The 15,107-nt window shown below is 43.7% G+C and overlaps 1 protein-coding gene across 3 annotated transcripts in view; it reads left to right on the forward strand.

Moving 5' to 3' along the window:
• ephb1 (EPH receptor B1) overlaps positions 1-4,177 on the forward strand; it is a 649,893-nt gene extending 645,716 nt beyond the window's left edge. For all 3 annotated transcript variants that reach the window (XR_012098311.1, XM_073040560.1, XM_073040561.1), the window contains one exon: positions 3,838-4,177. Coding sequence is in view for 2 of the 3 variants with exons in the window: in XM_073040560.1 (XP_072896661.1) it covers positions 3,838-3,874 (37 nt within the window). In the remaining variant the exon portion in view is untranslated. The remainder of the gene's footprint in view (positions 1-3,837) is intronic.
• Positions 4,178-15,107: the final 10,930 nt, after the last annotated feature.

Below are 15,107 nucleotides of genomic sequence, written 5' to 3' on the forward strand. Positions count from 1 at the left end.
GAGCCAGTGTCCCCTCTCTGTAGCAGAGCGATCTCACCGGTGATTAAAAGGCAGTGTCCCCTCTCCATAGCAGAGCGATCTCACCAGCGATAAAAAGCCAGTGTCCCCTCTCTGTAGCAGAGCGATCTCACCGGCTATAAAAAGCCAGTCTCTACTCTCCATAGCAGAGCGATCTCACCGGCTATAAAAAGGCAGTGTCCCCTCTCCATAGCAGAGCGATCTCACCGGTGATTAAAAGCCAGTGTTCCCTCTCCATAGCAGAGCGATCTCACCGGTGATTAAAAGCCAGTGTCCCCTCTCCGTAGCAGAGCGATCTCACCGGTGATAAAAAGCCAGTGTCCCCTCTCCGTAGCAGAGCGATCTCACCGGCTATAAAAAGCCAGTGTCCCCTCTCTGTAGCAGAGCGATCTCACCGGCGATAAAAAGCCAGTGTCCCCTCTCCGTAGCAGAGCGATCTCACCGGCGATAAAAAGCCAGTGTCCCCTCTCCGTAGCAGAGCGATCTCACCGGCTATAAAAAGCCAGTGTCCCCTCTCCGTAGCAGAGCGATCTCACCGGTGATAAAAAGCCAGTGTCCCCTCTCCGTAGCAGAGCGATCTCACCGGCGATAAAAAGCCAGTGTCCCCTCTCCGTAGCAGAGCGATCTCACCGGCTATAAAAAGCCAGTGTCCCCTCTCTGTAGCAGAGCGATCTCACCGGCGATAAAAAGCCAGTGTCCCCTCTCTGTAGCAGAGCGATCTCACCGGCGATAAAAAGCCAGTGTCCCCTCTCCGTAGCAGAGCGATCTCACCGGCTATAAAAAGCCAGTGTCCCCTCTCCGTAGCAGAGCGATCTCACCGGTGATAAAAAGCCAGTGTCCCCTCTCCGTAGCAGAGCGATCTCACCGGCGATAAAAAGCCAGTGTCCCCTCTCCATAGCAGAGCGATCTCACCGGCTATAAAAAGCCAGTGTCCCCTCTCCGTAGCAGAGCGATCTCACCGGTGATAAAAAGCCAGTGTCCCCTCTCCGTAGCAGAGCGATCTCACCGGTGATAAAAAGCCAGTGTCCCCTCTCCATAGCAGAGCGATCTCACCGGCGATAAAAAGCCAGTGTCCCCTCTCCGTAGCAGAGCGATCTCACCGGCTATAAAAAGCCAGTGTCCCCTCTCCGTAGCAGAGCGATCTCACCGGTGATAAAAAGCCAGTGTCCCCTCTCCGTAGCAGAGCAATCTCACCGGTGATAAAAAGCCAGTCTCTACTCTCCATAGCAGAGCGATCTCACCGGCTATAAAAAGCCAGTGTCCCCTCTCCGTAGCAGAGCGATCTCACCGGTGATAAAAAGCCAGTCTCTACTCTCCATAGCAGAGCGATCTCACCGGCTATAAAAAGGCAGTGTCCCCTCTCCATAGCAGAGCGATCTCACCGGTGATAAAAAGCCAGTGTCCCCTCTCTGTAGCAGAGCGATCTCACCGGCTATAAAAAGCCAGTCTCTACTCTCCATAGCAGAGCGATCTCACCAGTGATAAAAAGCCAGTGTCCCCTCTCCATAGCAGAGCGATCTCACCGGCTATAAAAAGGCAGTCTCTACTCTCCATAGCAGAGCGATCTCACCAGTGATAAAAAGCCAGTGTCCCCTCTCCATAGCAGAGCAATTCCACCAACGACAGAAGGTAGTCTCCCCTCTACGTAGCAGAGTGATCTCTAGCGATTAAAAGGCAGTCTCCCCTCTCTGGCAGTAGAATGATCCCCCAGTGATAAAAAAGGCAGGCAGCCAGCGTTTCAATCTCCCTTGTCACTTTAACCAGTGAATAATGGATGGTTTAATCTGCAAAATGGAGTTTAATATCGGCTCATACTCCTCTCCCGCACGCTCCTCTGCCTCCCAGAATCACGGAAACACCCAATCGATCTCCAAACTGCAAATCACAGGCTCCAACAGTTCCAGAATCACATTCAAGTCAAAACACAAACTCAAAAGACATAAAAAACTGAAATATACTTGATCTATCCAGAAGATGTTGACTGAAGAAGCATTGTACACAGGCGCCATCTTGACCGGGAGATTTTTAAGTTTGAAGTTTGATTCTATCCAGTGGCTCCATACATAGATTTCCATTTTTGTCCCTGACAGGACTTATTCTTTGATTATATCTAATGGCTCCACACATAGATTCCTATTTTTGTCAGGACCTATTCTTTCCCTAGCTACCTTCCACCTTCTGATATACTCCTAAAAGATTTGGGGTTCTGCGATTATCCTCAATGTATTGTTAGAACTTTTCAATGTACAAGGCATCATTACACTCAGTTATCCTCAAGGAACCTCTTTGAATGATAAAACACTTCAAATCTTGGAAGGGCTGTTACATAGCACCCTGTCCCCTGTGCACAGTGACAGCAGGACTGTGGCGCTACCCCACAGAGCCTTTGTGTTGGCTGCATTGAGCTTCGATCCATCCCTGAGTTCATATACCCGCAATATGAAGTGTGCCTGTTAATAGACTTCCCTTATGGATTTCTCATTGTGCTGGAATTATAACGTGGTTTAGGCAGACCAAAGAGTGTCTCTCAATAAATTGAAACTAATTTGGCAGGGGAGATGGGAAACAGAGTTGTAAGGCTGAAGATAGAGCAGTTGGTATACAAACAGGCAGTGTGTTGTGAGACTGTCAGGAAGGACAGGCAGAAGAGAGGGCAAAATTTCAGACAGCTGTGGAAGCCAGGCCATTTAATGTATTTAAGGTGGAGGTTGATAGGTTCTTGATTAGTTGGGGGCATGAAATGCTATTGGGAGAAGGCAGGAGAACGGCGTTGGGAGGGAAATGGACCAGTCATGATGAAGTGACAGAGCAGACTCAATGGGCGAAATGGCCTAATTCTACTTATGATCTCCCAGCAGCATTTAATATTTGTCATGACTTAAGCATTTGGGAACAGCCCACTGGTAAGAGAGTCCTCTATTACAGAGCTGCTTGGATAAACCCTGGCAAGAATCCTTGTTTTCTGTTCCCGACTTTTACAGATCTACAGCCCCCAATGAAATGGGCATTGCCTCATTGACATTGTAGGCTTCCCAAGTGAAGCAATCATTTAGATAAGGTACCAGCTGTGTCAGGAGCTTCTGGTTGGAGGGCCCCCTCTCACTGCCAGTTTGGTGCTTTTTGGTGAGTTCAGGTGAAGATGCATTCTGCCAAATGTATTTGACAGATTGTTCAGTGAACTCTCTCACTGGACCTGTTGTGTCCTTCCACAGTGTCTATAGGATGTTCCATTAAAAAATGGAACACTTCATGCATTCAAGTGTCATTTTTGAAAGTGTCCTCCCCCTGACATAAGAGCACAGGAAAATAGGAACAGGAGTAGGCCACTTGGCTCTCAAGCCTGCCGTGGTCCATCCCAGCCTTAAGTCCTCCACTGTAACATTTCTCCAGTGCTCTCAATTCCCCAGTTGTTCAAAGTTTTAATGGCTTCCACTTTAAGTACTTCTGGTGATCCTACTGTTTCTTGTACAATTCACTGTTCTGCGTTTCCGTCCCAATTAGCATCATTAGAACATTATCTGGACAGTATCGCAGTGCAGTTTACATGAGCATTCTGTTTATGAGTTGCTTGTTGCCTGTGTCAAGGACTACACTTCAAAGGTCAGTTCTGATGAAAGATCACTGACCTGACAATTTACCTCTGACACTATCTCCACAGATGCAGCCGAACTGAATGTTCCTTGTATTTTCTATTTTTATTTCTGAAGTGACTTATCAATTATCAAATGCCTTGGGCAGTGTGAGATTATGAAGTGTGTAATAACCACGCCTTCCAGAGCCTATTAACCAGTAACAGTCCTTTGTCTACTTCTCTTTCAGGGTAAAGGCATGGAAGCCAGTGGAAGGAGTTGGGTAAGCTCAGCCAAGAACACACAGCCACAGAATGAACAGAAGTTCCCATGCCCAAGGTTGTAACTAAGCTGCCCACCTCCCGTTCGTACTCCTTCGTGACTTTTACACATTTGTTCCCCCAAATTGCTCAGGCATGTTGCGAGCAGCACCCTGTAAATATGGAATGAAATTCTGTTCTGTTTTGTTTTGCTTTCCCTGTACATTTCCTGTTTGTTATTTGTGTGAAGTATGTTTAAGTTCGTAACGATTAAGTTTTGGAAAGTATTGTACTAAATGCACTCAATAAAAATGAATCAAACTGATCAAATTGAGAAAGCAGATTTGGCTCTTATTTATCTTGAAGGCTGCTGTACTTATGAAAGGAAGAATCTAACTAAAAGAATCATAGGCAAGAGAGTTATTTTAAAGTTTTACAAATGGGGAATATTATATGAAAGAGTCAAAGAATCAGATTTATCATGTTCAAAGGAAAATATTTGCATTCCCATGGAAAAAGGGTGAGATGTCTCTTCTCAGGGTGTCTCTCTGGTTTATAGACAGACTTACTTGCATTCTGGTTTTGTGAATTCCAAGGGTCCGATGAGACCGAGACGTGCTGGCTGGCAATGTGGGCGGGTGGTTGGAGAGGTCAGAATCAGGTTCATTATCACCAACATGTGTCATAAAAGTTGTTAACTGAGCAGCAGCAGTTCAATGTAATACATGATCCTAAAGAAAAATAAATAAGTAAATCAATAAATCAATTACATTAAGTATATACGTGTATAGTGAATAGATTAAAATAGTGCAAAAACAGAAATAATATATATTTTAAGAAAGTGAGATAGTGTTAATGGGTTCAATGTCCATTTAGGAATCATATGGCAGAGGGGAAGAAGCTGTTCCTGAATCACTGAGTGTGTGCCTTCAGGCTTCTGTACCTCCTTCCTGTCAGTAACAATGGGAAGAGGGCATGCCCTGGATGATGGGGGTCCTTAATATTAAAGATGTCTTGGGTACTACAGATGCTAGTATCCAAGATGGAGCTGACTAATTTTACAAATTTCTGTAGCTTCTTTCGGACCTGTGCAGTAGCCCCCTGCCCCCATACCAGACTGTGATGCAGCCTGACAGAATGCTCTCCACGATACATCTATGAAAGTTTTTGAGTGTTTTAGTTGACAAACTAAATCTCTTCAAATTTCTCCTTCCACCAGCTCTCCCTGTCCCACCTCTTTCCACTGGCTTCCATGCCTTTACCCTGAAAGAGAAGGAGGTGGCACACACCTTCCACCATTTACACAGGGATATAGAAGCATACATCACAGAAATGGGGCTCTCCAACCTATCAAATTCATGCTGACTATTAAGCACTCCACTATAATCATCCGTTTTATTCTCTCAACACCATTCACTTGCATTCAAGGGATTACCTAACAGTATTGATTATCACTTTGAATGTTCACTCCCACTTTGCGTTGTTATTAGCTGGAGGTTCCCAGGAGTCAGAGGGGAAGTTATATTTCTTCAGCGAGGCTTTGAATCTCCTCTCCTGTCTTCCCAGTGATCTCCAGATATAGATCTCGGAATGGAGTGTCTTTTTTGGAGTTCTTGGACTGGATATGCAAGTGACATGGCATACCGCATGCAGAGGGCTGATTGGGACTAGGGCCTCAGTACTAGGGTGTTCAGAGACTGATCTAGATCTTCCAAAAGTCCAGTGCAGATACAGTGGCCGACTTGTCACCTGCTGTGTAGATAATGCAACGTCTAATCTTTAAATCAACCCAAACTCCAATTTTTCACATATTATGAACAACATGTCTGAGAATGTTGCTTTTCCTGATTTGGTAACTTGTGTTACAGCTGGTCAGTTTTATATGTTTTACAGTGACACCAGTAAATTAATTTGGGGGCATTTTCCAGGCTTTGTTGGGGCATTTAACCACCAATGTGGATTGAGTGATATTGGAAGTCACTTTGGGTTTTTGATGCTAAATACCACTCCCCATTGTTAGCGTGCCACAATTAACAAAAGCTGCTGTGGTTGCAGCTAATATCAGATGTGTTCATCAAAGATGAGTTTGTTGTCATATGCGCAAACATATGTCTGCACTAATGTAATGAAAAATGTTCTACAATGTTCAAAGGTGAAATCGCAGCAGGATCACAGGCACATAGCATCATTTAAACAGCATTTACAAGAAAAATATAAATTTAAACATTAATTATACACAATTTTTTCAAGAAAACAGAAAACAAAGACAAAACATTGCAGTGCAAACTGCTCAAAGTGGTCATAGTCTCTGATGATGAGGGTTGTGTCCAAGAAATAACATGGCTGAAGGGAAGTAGCTGTCCTTGAACCCAGTGATGTGGAAGTTCAAGCTGATGGTACAGCTGCAAGAAGCTGGTGGAATGGTGGGGATCTTTGATGATAAATGTTGCCTTTTTGAGGCAGTGCCTCTTATAGTGCTGGTGGGAAGGTATGTCCACAACTCCCTGTAGCTTTTTTACATGACTGTACAATTGCATTGCTGCCAGACTCTGATGCAAACAGCCAGAATACTTTCAACAGTATATCTGCAGAAGTTAATGTTCATCCTGTCCATCCAGTGTGTAATACCCCAATCAGATGGAAATTAATGAGGTGCGTTTCACTTAAGTAACTTACAATAAGTTGACAGAATAGCATAAATCTATTTACATGGAGCAGATTTAGACAAATGATAGAATTCCAAATCCAAATTAGGAGCAGACAGTGTTGTTGGAAGAATGATGACAAATCAGCTCCTCTTCCACTGCAAAAAAAAAGATTCCCATGTCTGCGGTGCTTTGTGTCTCCTCTCCCACAATACTGACTGGCTGGCTTTGCTGTACGCAGGCAGCAGAGTTTATTGTCGGAACAGGAGATACTGGGATGACTCCCTGAAGCTGAAAGAGGGAATGTCTGTGTGCCTGCTCTAACCCACAGTGAACCAGTGAGACCACAGAATCAAAGGAATCACTTGCATTTGTACAGCGCCTTCCACGTCCTCAGGGTAACTGAAAGCCCACTGCAGCAAACAAAACAGCGTTTTAATGTCAAAACTGGGACACCCACCCAATTTGTGCATAGCAAGCTTCAGTAAAGAGGAAAGAGATCAAATAGTGATTCACTTTTGATGTTGGTGGAAGAGTAATATTGATCGGGACTCTGGCCAAAGTTCCCTGTTCACCTTTGCTTTTGCGATATCCACTGCAGAAAGTAAACTGGTCCAGTACTGAACCAGGCAATTCATGCACACATTTACATGAATCTGACACTATTCCCATATTTTCCCATCAACTCCCCAAAAGGAAAAGTATGGTTGTTCTTGACATGCTCCAGACAGATAAACATCTGATCTGCTTCCCAGTACTGCAGTTCCCAGGTTACTCTCTCTGCCCCACTCACCATCGCATCACCACCTCTTGTTCTGAAATCTCTTCACTTTAGTCTCTACCCCAGAGGCAACCTCTCCAGCCCATTTCGTCCCTCCCCCTTACCCTCACTGCCTCCTAAGTCCTCCCTACAATCACCTTAGTGCCAGCTATCCATGATCTCCCTTCATACAATGCACTGTTGATGCCACTGACATCTGCGGAGCAGGAGATTGCGGAGCGAGCTGGAGATAGTTCCTTGTGGATCTTATGCACCAGTTTTAAAAAGTGAGTGTGGCCTGCAGGGACTTGTCTGTGGAGCAGGAGATTGCAGAGTGAGCTGGAGACAGTTCCACATGGACTTCAGGGGCCAGTTTTGAAAAGCGAGTGGGCCTGTTGGGATTAAGCTGTGAAGTAGGGAAATGTGTGGGTTAATATTAGCTTGGGTTAATTAGCAAGGGCAAATAAAAAGAAGTAAATTTTAAGTGGAGCAACCAGTATTGGAGAGGTCAGGCTTAGGTGAGAACAGGTGGAGGCTACAATTTAAGCGAGAAGTTAGAGGTATAAAAAGGGCAGACAGGATGGCAGTCCAGGCAGACGAATGCTCCTCCTGTGAGATGTGGGGTTTCAGAGTACCTAACAGTCTCCCTGATGACTAGGTAAAGGAAGTATAGCTGGATCTGGATATTCTCAGCACCATTCAGAAGGCTGAAAGCTTCACAGATGAGAGCTTTACTGAGGTGGACACACCCAGAGTACAAGCTTCAGATGGGTGACCACCAGGAGGAGTAAGGGGAGCAAGCAGTTAGTGCAGGGTTCCCTTGTGCAACAAGTATACCCCTTTGGATACTACTGGGGTGGTGGGGGGAGGGGGAAGGGGTAGAGGAATGACCTATCAGGGCACATCAGCAGCAGCCTGGCCAATGGCACCGTGTCCAGTTCTGAGGCTCAACGGAGAAGGGTAACGTCAGGCAGACCGATAGTGATAGGAGGACTTGATAGTTAGTGGGACATACCGCACATTCTGTGGCCACAAAAGAGAAGCTAGAATGGTGTGTTGCCTCCCAGGTGCTAAGGTCCAGGATGTCTCAAAGCAGCTGGAGAAGATTCTCAAGAGGAACGGTGAGCACATTTACATCAATGACATAGGAAGGAAGGGGGAAGAGGTCCTGCACAGTGAGTATAGGGAATTAGGGTAGAGGCTGAAGAGCAGGGCCTCCCAGGTAGTAATCCCTGGAATACTTCCAGTACCACACACTGGTCAGGGCAGGAAAAGGATGGATGAGTAGCTGAGGAACTGGTGCAAGATTTCTGCATCATCTGGGGAAGGTATAACCTACACAAAAAGGACAATTTACACCTGAACCTGAAGGGACCAAGTTTGCTAGAGCTGTTGAGGAAGCTTTAAACTAAGTTGGCAGGGGGATGGGAACTGGAGTGAAAGAGCTAAGAATGTGGCAGTTGGTATACAAGTGGATACAGTGAGATTGTGAGGAAGGACAGGCAGAAGATTGGGCAAAGTTGCAATCAGTGGGATGAGTTAAAGTGTAATATGGGGGGGAAATTGAAAAGGGTGATGAATACAGGACTGAAGGTGTTGTATTTGAATGCACGTAGTATACGGAATAAGGAAGCTGTTCTTGTGTCACAGTTGGCAGGTGTGGCATTGTGGGGATCGCTGAGCTGTGACTCAGAGAAAATCATACTTGAGAGCTTAATATCCAAGGTTACACATTGTATCAAAGGATAGGCAGGTAAGCAAATGAGGTGCTGTTGGTTAAAAATGAAATCAAATCTTTAGAAAGAGGTGATGTGGGAAGATGTAGAATCCTTGCAGGTACAATTCAGAAACTGCAGAAGTAAAAAGACCCTGATGAGAGTTCGACTCATTTTCCTGAACAGAAGCCAGATGCCGGATATAAATTTCAATGGGAAATAGAAAATGCATATAATAAGGAAATGTTCCAATAGTTGTTGGGGATTCAACAAGTTTGTAGTTTGGGAAAATCAGATTGGTGCTGGAAGCCTGGAGAAAGAACTTATAAAATGCCTCTGAGATGGTTTTTAGAGCAACTTGTGGTTCAGCCCACAAGGGGAGCGACAATTCTGGATTGGGTGTTGTGTAATGAATCAGATTTGATTAGGGAGCTTGGGGTAAAGGAACTTTTAGGAGACAGTAATAATAATATGATAGAATTCACCCTGCAGTTTGAAAGAGAGAAGATCAAGCCAGATGTATCATTATTACAGTGGAATAAAGGGAATTAACAGAGGCATGAGAGAGGAGCTGGCCAAAGTTGATTGGAAGGGGACACTATTACAGATGATGGCAGAACAGCAATGGCTGGAGTTTCTGGGGGCCATTCAGAAGGCACAGGATAGACATACCCCAAGGATGAAGAAGTATTCTAAAGGGAGGATGAGGCAACTGTCACTGTCAAGGGAAGTCAAAGACAGCATAAGAGAAAAAAGAGAGAGCATATAATATAGCAAAACTTAATGGGTAGTTAGAGGATTGGAAAGCTTTTAGAAAACAACCAATAGAGAAAGAAAAAATGAATTATGAAGGTAAACTAGCCAATAATATCAAAGAGGGCTCCATAATTTTTAGCATATATATAAAGAGTAAAGGACAGGCGAAAATGGATATTAGACTGCTGAAAAATTATGCTGGAGAGATAGCAATGAGTGACATACGATGAAAGAAATGGCAAAAAAACTTAAAGGCTTGAAGTCACCTGGACCAGATGGTATATACAACAGGATCCTGAAAGCGGTAGCTGAAGTGATTGTGGAGACCTCAGTAATGATCTTTCAAGAATCACGAGATTCTGGAATAATTCTGCAGGTCCGGAAAATTGTACGTGATAAAGTAAGCCAAAAAATCAGCATAGTTTCCTTAAGAGGAAATTTCACTTGGCAAATCTGTTGGAATTCTTTGAAGAAATAACAGGCAGGATAGACAAAAGAGAGTTAGTGGATGTTGCTTTCTTAGATTTTGATGAAGTGCCACACATGAGGCTGTTTAACAAGATAAAAACCCATGAGATTACAAGCATGGATAGAATATCATCTGACTGGCAGGGGGAAAAGAGTGGGAATAAAGGGGGCTTATTCTGGTTGGGTGCCGATGATTAGTGGTGTTGTGAAGGTGTGGGAATTGGGACAGCTTCTTTTCATTTTATACAGTATGTTAATATTTTCCTACCCCAGTCATTCTCTCTTCTGCCCTATTCTATTGGACAGAAGATGTAAAAGCACATACCACCAGCTCAAGTAAAGCTCCTACCCCACTGTTATAACATTACTGAATGGTTCCCTAGTTTGTTAAGATGAACACTGTCCTCCCTATCTACCTCATAATGATCTTGCACCTTTTCGCTTAACTGTACTGCACTTTCTCTGTAGCTATTATACGTTATTTTGCATTCTGCTATTGTTTTACCTTGTTCTACTCAATGCACTGTGTAATAATGAACAGTATGAAAAACAAGTTTCTCACTGTTTTTTGGCACACGTGAAAATACAGTAGTTCAATTCCAATTCCATTTAGAGTTGAACATAGAACGTAGAAGACGGAGAGGAGATTTGATAGAAGCATACACAATTATAAGGGGTATAGATAGGATAAATCCAAGCAAGCTTTTCCCACTGAGTTTGGGTGGGACAACAACCAGAGGTCATGGGTTAAGAGTGAAAGGTGAAAGATGAAAACTTTAAGGGGAACATGAACATTTTCCCTCAGGGCTGTGAGAGTATGGAACAAGCTGCCAGCACAAGTGGTGGATGCGAGCTCGATTTGGATAAGTACATGGATGGTAGGGGTATGGAGGGATATGGGCTCGGTGCAGGTTGATGGGATAGGCAGTTTAAATGGTTTTGGCATGGACTAGATGGGCCAAAACACCTGTTTCTGTGCTATACACATTTATGACATTTCCAATTTGCCTCCACAAACACCTCTGGCAGCAACAGCAGGTACCCGCAACTCTGCATAAAAAAGTTGCCTTGCACATCTCTCTTGAACTTAACCTTTCTCTCTTTAAATGCATTCCCTCTCTTCCCTCTCAATCTTGAAGAAGGGTCTCCTCCTAAAACATTAACTGTTTACTCTTTTCCATCGATGCTGCCTGACCTGCTGAGTTCCTCCAGCATTTTATGTATGTCCCCCTAGTATTAAACGACTTGATCCTATAAAAAAAATTACCTGCTATCTCATCTACCCATGCCTCTCATAATTTTATAAACCACCATCAGGTGATCCCTTAGCCTCCACCACTCTAGAGAAGTCAACCCTGGTACGTCCAACCTCTGCATGCCCTCTAATCCAGCCAGCATCACTTCTGAACTCTTTCTGAAGCTTCCACAGTTTTCCTATAACAGGTGATGAGTTTAGATTGCAATACTCCAGATGTAGCTTAACTCGAGTTTTATAATGCTACAATGCAAGTTTGTAAATGCACTTTCTGAAAGGCTGGTGGAAGATTCACCAGTGAATCACGGCTTCTAATGGGCAACAATCATACCGGTGCCCGAGAAGCATGAGGTGAGCTGCCTGAACAACTATTGTCCAGTGGCTCTCATATCCACTGTCATGAAAGGCTTTGAGAGGTTGCTCATGACTAGAATCGGCTTTTGCCTAAGCAAGGACCTGGACCTGCTGCAATTTGCCTACCGCCACCATAGCTCTACAGCAGATGCAATCTCACTGGCTCTACACTTGGCCTTAGATCACTGGTAACACCTATATCAGGCTGCTGTTTATTGAATGCAGCTCATCATTCAACACAATCATACCCTCAGTTCCAATCAACAAGCTCCAAAACCTGGGCCTCTGTACCTCCCTCTGCAACTGGATCCCTGACTTCCCCACTGGGGGACCACTATGTGAGAAACTGAATTAACATCACCTCCTCGCTGACAATCAAAACTGGCACACAACAAGGATGTGCGCTTAGCCTCTTTCTTCACAACACAAACACTATCTATAAAATTAATAATGACAGACTATTGGTGGCAGAATTTAAGATGATGACAAGGAGGTGTACAGGAGGGAGTTAGATCAGCTGGTTGAGTAGTGTTGCAGCAAATTTGAACAACATCAGTAAAAACAAGGAGTTGATTTTGGACTTCAGGAAGGGGAAGTTGAGGAAGCAACACCAGTCCTCATCAAGGGATCAGAAGTAGAAAGGTCAAGCAGCTTCAATTTCCTGAGTGTGAACATCTCTGGGATATATCCTTGATCAAACATGTTGACGCAATTACAACGAAGGCATGGCAGTGGCTGTATTTCATTAGATTTTGAGGATAGTTGATATGTCACCAAACACACTTGCAAATTTTTACAGATGTACTGTGGAGAACATTCTGACTGGTTGCATCACCATCTGGTATGGAGGGGCCACTGCATGGGATTGGATAAATCTGCAGGAAGTTGTAAACACAGCCAGCTTCATCATGGGCATTAGCCTCCCCAGCATCCAGAAGACCATCAAAAGGCGATGCCTCAAAAAGGCAGCATCCATCATTAAGGAACCCCATCACCCAGGACATGCCCTCTTTTCATTGCTACTGTCAAGGAGGTGGTACAGGAGCCTGAAGACACACATTCAATGTTTCAGGAAGAGCTTCCTCACCTCCATCTTCAGATTTCTGAATGGACAATGAACCCTAAGCACTACCTCAGTATTTTCCCTCTCTTTTTGCACTATTGATTTAAATTGATTTTCTGTTTTTTTTATATACTGATTATAATTTATAGTCATTATGCGTTGCAATGTACTGCTGCCACAAAACAACAACAAATTTCACAACATATGCCACTGATATGAAACCTGATTCTGATTCAACAGTATCAGGTCTGTGTTTTGTATGATTTGGCTAGCCATCATAGTACAGGGGCATGAATGAGTTACTTTTCAAAATTGTTTCATAAGCTTGCAAGTGACAGTCGATGCCCAGGAGTGAGTGAAATCTAATGGAGGGTTGCAGGTAAAGCAAGATTTGCTTTATGTGTGGCCACAAGGTAGTATTTTATTCAAGGAGTTCAAATGCAAAGAATAAACAAAGAATAAACTCTTTAGACAAAGTCTAATCAATAAAGACACAATGCAGTGCAAGGTTAGTGGACTGAAGTCGGAGATCTAATTGTGGCATTCAGATTATAGAATGAAGCAGAAAAGAGATTGGAACCATTAACAATCATAATCTGACTGCCATCATGCTGTCTACATCACTTCCATGAAAACATTTTCCTTGAATTTACTAGCGGCTCCAGTAATGTTGCTTAGGGTCATTTTCATTAGAGAAGGGATCTGTACAATTAAGTTGCTCTTGATTTGCTGCTGCACTCCCAACGTTCTTCACAAAGTACACCTCCAGCTCTAGCTCACAACATCAGAGGTCTGAATAATCCCTCTAAATTTAATTAAAATGTTACCACTCTAAATCATTTTCTTCTCTCTACATTTTAATTAAGGATTATAAGGCCACGTAATATTTTTTCAAACAATTTCATCACTATGTAAATCACAAAAAAGGTGGTGATATGTTTAGTAGCTCCAAAGTATAAAAGTAGTTACAAGAAAGAGTTGGGAGCCCAGGAGATAACCTGTGCACTTCATTTTTACTATAAGAGAGGTGCGCACGTATGACACAGTGGCGTGGTGATGTATGCTATATTAGTACTTTGATAGAGTTGTTTGGGTTGGTTTAAACTAATTTGTCAGGGGATGGGAACCTGAGTGATAATGCTGAGGATGAGGTAGTTGGTTTACAAACAGAGGCAATGTGTAGTGAGACTCCTGGCAAGGAGAGGTTGATGGTAGGGCAAAATTGCAGTCAACAGGATGAGTTGTAAGGCAAAAGGCAGACAAAATGAAAAGGGATGAATACAGAACTGAAGGTGTTATATTTGAATGTGTGCAGTATACAGAATAAGGGAGATGAACTTGCAGAACAGATACAGATTGGCATGTATGATGTTGCAGGTATAGATACACATTGCATCAAAAGGTCAGGCAGGAAGGCAGAGGGGACGGCATGGTTCTGTTGGTAAAAATGAAATCAAATCATTAGAAAGATGAGACATGAGATCAGGTGATGTAGAACCTTTGTTGATAGAGTTAAGGAACTGCAAGGGTTAAAAAGACCCTGAAGTATACAGACCCCCCCCCCCCCAAACAGTAGTAGGGATGTGGTCTACAAATTACAATGGGAAATGCAAAATGCATGCTGAAAGGGCAATGTTACGATGGTAATGGGAGATTTCAGTATGCAGGTAAATTGGGAAAATCAGGATGATACTGGATCCCAAAGGAGGAATTTCTAGAGTGCCCACGAGATGGCTTCAGAGAGTGGCTCATGGTGAGCCCACTACGGGATCAACTGTTCTGGACTGGGTGTTGTGAAATGAACCAGAATTGATCACACAGCTTAGAGTATAGGAACCCTTAGGGCATATATGTCAAACTCAAGACCCGCGGGCCAAATCCGGCCCGCGGTGGAATTATCTTTGGCCCGTGAGATAATATCTAATTACTATTAAAGCTGGCCCCAGTAATTGAAGTGCCTATGGCATATGATATGGCTAATGCTGAGTTTATTCAGGTACCAGGTTTTCAGGGTTTTTAGTGTTTATTCGGCAGTCTTCTTCATAAGAAACGGAATTTGTAAAGTGAAACACTTTGTAGTTATAGTAGAGACTGAGACACATGAGAGCACGCTGAAAAAATGGAGGCAACGAAAGCTGCGTTCGCACGCATCCGACTGATCCGGCCCACATGAAGCTGCATTTTGCTCAATCCGGCCCGTGACCTAAAATGAGTTTGACACCCCTGCCTTAGGGAAAAGAAATC

The sequence above is a fragment of the Hemitrygon akajei genome, chromosome 3 (genome assembly GCF_048418815.1).
Source record: "Hemitrygon akajei chromosome 3, sHemAka1.3, whole genome shotgun sequence".
Lineage (NCBI taxonomy): Eukaryota > Metazoa > Chordata > Chondrichthyes > Myliobatiformes > Dasyatidae > Hemitrygon > Hemitrygon akajei.